General features: G+C 52.2%; 1 protein-coding gene across 1 annotated transcript; it reads right to left on the bottom strand.

Moving 5' to 3' along the window:
• Positions 1-4,733: 4,733 nt before the first annotated feature.
• RPL19 (ribosomal protein L19) lies at positions 4,734-8,734 on the bottom strand. Its single transcript, XM_037491809.2, has 6 exons — positions 8,669-8,734; positions 7,795-7,901; positions 6,448-6,570; positions 5,773-5,893; positions 5,331-5,441; positions 4,734-4,977 (listed from the first exon to the last, which is right to left on the bottom strand). The coding sequence occupies exons 1-6, from the start codon at positions 8,671-8,673 to the stop codon at positions 4,854-4,856; spliced, it is 591 nt and encodes a 196-aa protein (XP_037347706.1). The 5' UTR covers positions 8,674-8,734; the 3' UTR covers positions 4,734-4,853.
• Positions 8,735-9,307: the final 573 nt, after the last annotated feature.

Here is a 9,307-nt window from a genome sequence, read left to right as displayed (position 1 = left end):
GCCCTCTGGGACCCGGCACTAAGGAGGCGGGCGGCGCGGCGTTGCCCCCCCCCGCGGCGGAGCCTGCCGCCCACCTGCTCCGGCAGCGCTCCCCGCCTGCCCCCACTCTGCCCGGCCGCGTCATCACCACGACAAGCACGTCCCGTGCTATTTATAGGCAGAGGGGAGCAGGGAGGGAGGGAGAGGCGGGCTGCTGCGGGGGTGCCTGGGCGATGCTGGTGCTGCCAGAACGCCAAGGGGGTGGGTGCCCCTGCTGGGTCCCCACTACCAGACCTCCACCCCAAAAGCAGGGAAGGGCAGGTGGGGCCACCCCTGGGGCACCCTCCCTGAGCTTTTGGGGGGACTCCTTACCCCAGGAAGGCCCTAGAGCTTGGAGGGGGTTGATAGGAGGAAAGGCATCCTCTTCCTAGATCCTTGCTGGGAGGAGAAAAAGGGTCACAAACCCAGTCCAGAGGCTCATAGGCAGGGAAACTCACATAAATAGGCAGCGCCTGTGTTCCTGGAACCGTGCCAAAAGCTTAGTTTGATTTAATCCTCTCAGTGACCCAGTGAGGGAGGTGGTGATATCCCCTTTTCACAGAAACTGAGGCCCAGAGATGTCAGGTGGCTTGGCCAGCATGATTGCCCAATCCAGCCTTGTCTCTTTTATACATGGGGCAGCAGAGGCTCAGAATGGGCCAGTGACTTGCTCAAGGTCACACAGCAAATTAATGGTCAAGTCAGCCCCGGTGATCCTGACTCTACAACTCTTTCCTCTCCCCTCGTGGAGCCCTCATTGCCTTGAACCAACAAGATGGAAACAGAGACAAAGATACCCCGAGAGGCTGGGCCTGGGGCTCTAGGGATCAAGGCCTCACACCCACACGCGTCCTGGAGCTAGGGAGCCTTGCAGCCAATCCTGCACACCCCACTTGTTTCTGCCACTAGCCAGCAGCTGGCCTGGACTCCCGCCTTCTCCCCAGCCCATTTGCCACGCTGCTGAGCACAGCAGCTTTTTTCGGGTGGCTGAACCACTGACAGTATGCTCACAGCCTAGGGGTTGGGAACAGCTGGTGCCCTCCCTATAGCCTCTGCCCTCCCCTCTGTGCCTCTCTGGGGGTGACTGGACCAGCACAGCAGCACCATTGGACTTGGGTAGAGGATGTCCAGGAGCCTGCTGGTAGTGCCAACCTACCATTTGGCTCATTCATTTCTGACCCCCCACGGGCCCTCCCAACCCTCACCTCAGTCTGCGCTTAGCCCAGCATGCCCCACTCCGGGATGAAGGTTATCCAGGCTTATGGGAGATGAGAGCTAGTCACAGGAGGTCTTAAAAGGCAGAGAGATGGATACCAGGGGTGGAGTTGGGGGAGGAACAGACAGAGTGAGGCCCTCTGAGTAGCCCTCATCGTGCTAGCAACACTCCCTTGGCTCTTTGTGCCTTCTGCACCCTCATCCTACCCTCTCCCCCCAGGCTGGGGGCGCCTGCTGAGGAGCAAATGGAGGGCAGCAGCATGTTTAACCCTCTCTTAGGGCTAAGCCTTAGGGCTCTGTGCTGTGGGGACCAACCTAGGTGGTCCCTCTCTTGGTCTGAGGGAGAGCACTGGGAGAGAAGCCAGGGACCCTGTACCCCTTTTCTGGCTCATGGCCCTGCAGCAGCAGCTGTGCTCAGGGCCTCTGCCGCACCCCACTCTGACTCATACTCTCCCACGTCTGGAGGAATCAACAGTGGGGCGGGTGCTGGGGCTCAAGCAATGCTGAGATCATGGGGCGTCATTGGCCACTCTGGGCTTCAGTTCCTCAGCCAGAAAATGAAGAGCTGAGACAGAGTTTACCTGGGGACAGGGTACGCAACATTATAGGGAGGGTCCAGTTGTAGGCACATGAGAGAATGGGCACATCTTTTAATCAGAATTTCACAAGACTCCAGGACGACGTGGAAGAGAGCAGCAGTTACTCCTGTGGATCTGCCTGCTCAGGGCGCCCCTCCCAGGCACTGCCCTGAAAAGAAGTTGGAAATCCAGGGTAGAAAAGCTTACCTCCTCCAGGCCTGGGTGAGGTTCAGAAAGAAGTGACTAAACCCAAGCCTTCCCAAGATAGGCTTCTACAATCCTATAACGCTCCTCTGCCCGCCGCCCCAACACAAACACACACACCCCGCAAAGAAAGCAAGGCTGCTGCCTATACCTGCAGTCACCCGTGGGAGAACAGCACCATCTTCTGGTCCAGGGTGGAAACCAGTTTCTGTGCTGTAGGCACAAGAGCCCTGGGGAGGGAAGGGGCCATTGCTTGGGTTACGTTATTGTCCTTCCATCTAATGCCAGGAGGGGCTGCAGGTGGGTGGCCTCTCATGTCCTTCCTCCTCTGGTCCAGGTCTGGGAAGAAGGTAGCCCATGCTCCAATCTGGGGGCTTGACCAAGACTCTTCCTTCCCCTCCAGGTTCCAGCTTCCCCACCAGCTTCTAGGGTTAGATGCAGGGCTGTGGGATAAAATGCTCACAGCCCGCTAAGTGGACAGCAACTGCAGAAATTGGACTCTGACCCAGGCTCTGATGCACAAGGGTGTGGTGGAGGGTCGCTGGACGTTTCTGAGTCTGGCTTTGCTGCCTGATCTTGCCCCAAGAACACCTTAAGCCTGCCTTTCCCACACAAGTGCAGATGGGAACATGTGCTCAGTACATCTCTTGAATGCCCCTGACTAGTCTCTGCATTGTTCACCCCAAAACCAGAGTTCTTCCGGAAAAGGGTGGAAGGCAGGGAGGGAACCGGGGGCGGGGCATGCTAGTGGTAGTTGAGCAGAACTCTCCCCAGAATTGCCAGTCCGGTACTTGACTGTCCCCTTCCACCCGGACAGGACATTCAAGCCACCCCACACACTCCATGTTTAACAGTACTTGGCTCACAGAGCATACCTGGCCAAGATTTTGTGTATTGTCCTTTATTCCAATTTCTGTGCCCCATGTGCTGGGCATAAACCAAAACACGTTTTTCAAAAATAAGGCAGTCAAGTTTAGAACCTGGGCTTTCACACCTCAATAGGCCCTTTAAGACAATTTGGGTAGAAAAAAAAAAAAAAAAAGACAATTTGGGTAGTAGTGAGTTCAAGTAGTATGGTAACTCCCTTACAGGGGTTATTGAGCTCTGGAGTCCTAGGGCAGATTTCAATCTTGGGTTATAGCACACTTGTGAAGTGCAAGCACTCTATTTTCTGCTGCTTTTTATTTATTTATTTTTTTAATTTTTTTTTTTAATAGAGGCATGTTTTATTTATTTGTTTATACAAGCACTGGGTACAGTCAGAAGCACGGGAGGGTGAGAGAATTCACCAGAGCCAGAGCGGGGAGCAGAGCAGGCAGAAGGACCGAAGTACACTGCTGAGGGGAGCAGCGGGCGGCAGGAGAGGTCTGCGCGCCATGTGGGACCCTCCTCTGGTGGCCGGGGAGCAGCCGGGGATCGAACCAGCGCCGCAGAGGCCGCGGGCAGCTTCGCAACCCAGCGCTCAACTGCTATGCCACTGGGGCGGCCCTCTGCTGCTTTTTATTTATTTTAAATATTTTTTTTTTTTATATAGAGGCATGTTTTCTTTCTTTCTTTCTTTATTTGTTTGTTTTTGTTTATACATGCACTGGGTACAGTCAGAAGCACAGGAGGGTGAGAGAATTCACCAGAGCCAGAGCAGGGAGCAGAGCAGGCAGAAGGACCGAAGTACACTGCTGAGGGGAGCAGCGGGCGGCAGGAGAGGTCTGCGCGCCATGTGGGACCCTCCTCTGGTGGCCGGGGAGCAGCCGGGGATCGAACCGTTGCCGCAGAGGCCGCGGGCAGCTTCGCAACCCAGCGCTCAACCGCTGCGCCACCGGGGAGGCCCTCTGCTGCTTTTTAAAAAACGTAACTCAACTGCTATCACCAGGACTGGTTCCCAAGCAACATTTGATACCTCTGCTGTAAAGGGCATTTTTAAAGAAAAGATTTATTAACTCATACAAGAGCTGGGGTATAGGCCAGAAGCAAGGGGCGGTGAGAGGATTCACCAGAGACAGAGTGGGAAGCAAAACAGATTGACTGAAATACACTGCTGAGGGGAGCAGCAGGGAGAAAGGATAGGTCTGCTGTGCCACGTGGCTCAGCTCACTGGCTAGGGATCACACTGGTGCTGCAGTGGCTATTGATAGCTTCATATTGCTGACGCTTAACCCCAAGCACCACCAGAGAGGCCCTAAAGGGCATTTTTCTTCCTTTTTTTAATAGCTCGTTCCAACTTTTTAAAAGATTTATGCATACAAGAGCTGGGGTACAGGCCAGAGGTGTGCGTGTGTGGGGGGGAATGAGAGGATTCACCAGAGACAGTGGGGAACAGAACAGGCGGATTAACTGAAATATACCGCTGATGTGAGCAGCGGGCGAGTCAGAAGAGGTTCGCTGCGCCATGTGGGTTGCTCCCTGGCCGGGGCGCTTCATAGGTTGCGTCCCAACCCCCTGCGCCACCAGGGAGGCCCCCAAAAGGGTATTTTTCAAGCACAGAATTTTAATTTTAGATGGTTGGGCAGCTACTCCCTTCCCTTCCAAGTTGGTCCAGCACCCCAACGGAAATAAGGTAAAACAAAGCAAAACAAAACTGTCCACCATGTGTGGGATGGGGCATCAAACTGAGCAAGAGGCCAAGAACCAAGAAATAGGCAGCCTGAAAAGGCCCAGATCCTTGCCCTCAGTGTGGCCTGTTCTGGCCCTGTGAACGGCTTAGATCCAGCAGCAGTCAGAAACTTTGGGAAGCAGAGAGTCAGGCAGACAACTTGACTTTTATTGAACTCATTACGGAGTTTCCCTGAACTGATCAACACAACTGCCATGGGCACTATGTACAGACAAGAGGGAGGAGTTTTATTTCTTGGTCTCTTCCTCCTTGGACAGAGTCTTAATGATCTCCTCCTTCTTGGCCTGGAGCCGCTCCTCACGGCGTTTGCGGGCTTCCTTGGTCTTAGACCTGCGGGCCTCAGCCTGGTCCCTGGATAGAGGAAAAGAGAAGAGAGGTCAGGATTAGTGGAATAAATGAGCTGCTAGAGAGACAAGTACACCCCAGACCTCTCCTGTTGAGCCTCACTGGTGTGAGGAATGAGTTACTGGGACCATCAAGAACACCTACTTCAACAAACCTACAGTCCCTACCTAGACAACGACCAGAGAGTGGGTACAGCTCAGAGGGACATACAACTCACCTCTGAAGCAACACTTTACTCTGGACCACATGTATGTCAAGATCAAGCATCAGCACATTTTAAATTTCTCCAGGAACCCTTACAGTACAGATCAAAGAATCTGTCCCCTTAACATGGAGGTCAATTTCCCAAAGAAACTTACGCCAAGAGCTTCTTGCGAGCCTTGTCTGCCTTCAGCTTGTGAATGTGTTCCATGAGAATCCTCTTGTTTTTGAACACGTTTCCCTTCACTTTCAGGTACAGGCTGTGATACCTGCAGGGCAGAGGGGGAAGAGGTTCTGGTCAGCAATGGGATCTGCTTCTCAACACAAGAGGTCTAAACGTAAGCTCTTATCCCCCACTGTTATAGAGACTACTTTCTCCCAAACCAAGATTTTTTGTGCAGTTTCTAGACAGACTAGTTAGGTGGGCAGGAAAACTTGATTCCCGGACTATCCTAATGGGACATGGGGGTGGGAAGGAAAAAAAACAGAACTTTTTTAGAAAGGCCTAAGACACATGGTTCCAAGGCCAATGAAGTAGTTGTGCCAAAAAAAACACCAAAGCAGCAAATGTACCCTGGTGGGCCAGGGCAGCGTGCTTACATGTGGCGGTCAATCTTCTTAGATTCACGGTATCTTCTGAGCAGCCGGCGCAGAATCCTCATCCTCCTCATCCAGGTCACCTTCTCTGGCATTCGAGCATTGGCAGTACCCTTTCTCTTACCTGTGGGAAAGATGCGTTAGGTCACTGCAATGCACCCAGGTTTCAAGTCAGTTGTCAAAGGCATCAGTTATGATGAAACCCTCAAAGTTCTGAACACCAATTCGCTGGGTCATTTACCAAGGGCTTTATCCCATTTTAAGTAACGTGACTCCCATCTTACTGATTCTAAATATTTCATTTTCCATCTACTCAGTTTTAAAGAAAGTACAAAAAAGCAATTATTTCTCATTTACTTGATGTGGAATGCAGGTATGACAGGGCATGCACCTAGGCAGTATGGTAGGCTGGAAGGGGCCTTAAAAATCACCTTTGACCCTAGAAAATATTTACAGGACATTTTTAAGGATCCATTAGAATCCTCAGCATAGTAGAGGTTCCATAAATGTGACCTCTTCCAACCAAGAATATCTAACTCCCACTACGTGCCACAGGTCTGATGTGCACACAGGAGAAAACATCAACTACCATGTAACAAGATGGACTTGGGGGCAGGTACATTAAGATCCTCAGTGTATCTCAGCTCTAGATGTATTTAATGGGAATAATGCACTTACCGATGCCCATATGCCTGCCCTTCCGGCGAGCCAAGGTGTTTTTCCGGCATCTAGCCCGGGAATGGACAGTTACAGGCTTCCGGATGATCAGCCCATCTTTGATCAGCTTCCGTATCTGCTGACCTGGGACAATAAGACACACCTGGTTAGTCAGCTGGAGTCTTGCCCCAAGAACACCAGCCACAACTCAGGGTCCAAACAGGAGGGATCAGAGGCATCGCTCATTTTCCCGACCCAGTGTCTCAAAAACAGCTGAAGTATTGGAAAATCTCCCTCAGTGTTTTAAAAAACACTTCTACTTTTAGCCATTTTACAGTACACTGAAAAAGTGTATTTGGGGGTATGTTCAAATTATTGTATGGCTTAGGCCTTTACAGCCTGTTAAATGCCTCACCTATTAGCTAATGGTATTCAGTAATTAAAATTAGTGTTTTTTGAGAATACATTATAATGCCACAAACCCAAATAGGTCAACAAACTCCCTGATAATGACAAAGATTTCTTGCTTGACAAAACTTTCATTAGGCTCTTTTCTAGGCCCATGTGTACCTCAGATGAGTCATTTAAAACAGAAGCCCTAGGGTTTCCCTGGTGGCTCAAGGGGTTAAGTCACAGCACTATGAAGCTATAGGCAGCCACTGCAGCAAGAGTTTGATCTCCAGCAGGGAGTTAACCCACATGGTCCAGCAGACCTCCCAGCCTCACCAGCCTGCTGCTCCCCACTGTCTCAGGAAGGTTTTTTGTTTGTTTGTTTTTTAAAGATTTATTTATTTATTTAAGCAAGCACTGGGTATAGTAAGTAGCGCAGGAGGGTGAGAGAATTCGCCAGAGCTGGGGAACAGAACAGGCAGACTGACAAAATACACTGCTGAAGGGAGCAGCGGACGTGGCAGGAGAGGTCTGTAGTGCCATGTGGGACCCTCTCAGGGGGCCGGAGATTGAACCGGTGCTGCAGAGGCTGCGGACAGCTTCACAGCGCAGGCCCCAACGGCTGCGCTACCAGGGGAGGCCCAGGGAAGTTCTTGACCCCTTCACCATTTTCCTGGCCATCTTCATTTCGAGGCAACATACTACCACTTAAGCCCTTCACACAGCTATAAAGCAAAATAGCTACTCTAAAAATAGTTAATGTAATAGGCGACCCCAATAGACTTCTACACTATCATTCTAACAAATAAGTACTTTTGGCCTTTCCTTTATTTCTGATTCTTCATTACATAGGATCCCCGCCTCCCAGACTAGGAGTTTTTCCTAGTCTGCTAAGTGTCAACACACTGTTGATATGATAAATGACAAAGGGTGAGGAAAAGGGCAGGAGGGAGAAAGGATATAGCCCCCAAAACTCACGGGAGTTGGCATTGGCAATTTCATTGGTCTCATTGGGATCCAACCAGACCTTCTTTTTGCCACAGCGAAGGACACTGGAGGCGAGCCTCTTCTGAAGCCTGAGCATACTGTAACAGACAGAAAACACTATCAAGCCCTGGAAGCCACTCCTGGGCAAGAACAGGCGTCTTCCCAAAAACCTACCCTCCAAAGTTTTCCTATGTTGTAAAACAACACACAGCAAGGTGGGTATCTTCGAAAACTACCCCTTAACTTTTTGTGCCTCAGTTTCCTCCACGGGGAAATGAGATCCACAACTAAAACTGTGACGAAGAGGGGGCAGATGGCCTTTTCTGATAGTCAACTCTAAAAATAATGGTTACAGTGACGATTCCGAGATGAGTGGACCTCATTTGCTTTCTGGGCTCTTTATCCTCACGTTGTCACAGCACCAAATGACGTCCGGCTACCCCTAGACGTCTCTCAACGAGTGGAAGGCGTCAAAGACCCAGGAGGGCGCCTCTCGGGCGTCGGAGGCCTGGGGCCTTGCCCTACGTCATATGGACGCAGAGATCAGCCGCGCTCCAGGGGCGCCCCGCAAGCACGCGGGCCGCGGCCTGCCCCCGCCGCTGCCCGTGCTCTGCGTACATGGGGGCCCCCGACACAGGTGGGGCGCGGGGCCCGTCCTTCCCCTGGGCCTAGAGCTCCCGAGACGCCCCTCCATCCCCAGGCCCGCCAGGCCGGGGCCTAGTGGGCTCCAGCCTACTCCCCGCTCCGGGACCGGCCGCATCAGGGCTGCTCCCGTCTTAGCTTCCCCTCCCGGGCGTGCGACACCGTGCCCCGCCGCCGCGCAGCAGCCCGGGCCCACCAAGACCGGAGCCCCGCGCGCCCTCACCTCATGGCTGCGGCCGCAGCGCCGAAAGGAAAGGGCTCGGTGGGGCCGGGCTCCTCCCATTATCTGTGACGGGGAGAGCCCAGCCCGCGCTCTGCTTTCGGCCGTGTAACCCTCTAGTCCTTTTACCTTCCCCATCCTAAAATTACTTATATTCTGTTTAAAAGCTCGGGAAAATAGAAGCCTAATATGACAACAGGTTTTAAATTTAAAAGCTAGAAAAATGTACCCCCTGGGTTTGGCAAAATGGTGTAGTCCGACTTCCTATCAGGCATGCGCAGTAAGGGACCCCGATCACGTGGGTAGTGGAAGCCGGAAGTCACGCTGAATGGCGCAGGCGGATGGGGACGTTTGAGGAGAGCCGCCGGCCTCCTCCCTGTTGGCGTTTCGGGTCCTCTGGAGTAATGTTTTATTAGCGAGAGGAAACAAATTAGTGAAGTGAGAGAGAATAATGAGGGAAGATAGCAAGCAAAAGCAGCCTCTTCCCCCCACTGTGGATTGGGAGCCCCTGGAGTGCAGATTAGATCAACAAAACTTTTGGTGGGGGCACACAGGCCCTAAATCATTCCTCCGTAAAGGGCGCCTAATCCTATTATTTTTGTCATTCAGTTGTGAAAACTGCCTGACATGATGTTTGCAACT

This window comes from Talpa occidentalis, unplaced genomic scaffold, assembly GCF_014898055.3.
Source record: "Talpa occidentalis isolate TD23 unplaced genomic scaffold, MPIMG_talOcc4v2.1 talOcc4.7, whole genome shotgun sequence".
In the NCBI taxonomy this organism is placed as follows: Eukaryota; Metazoa; Chordata; class Mammalia; order Eulipotyphla; family Talpidae; genus Talpa; species Talpa occidentalis.
Note: the sequence above shows the minus strand (reverse complement) of the source record. Positions and strands in the feature narration are given on the sequence as shown.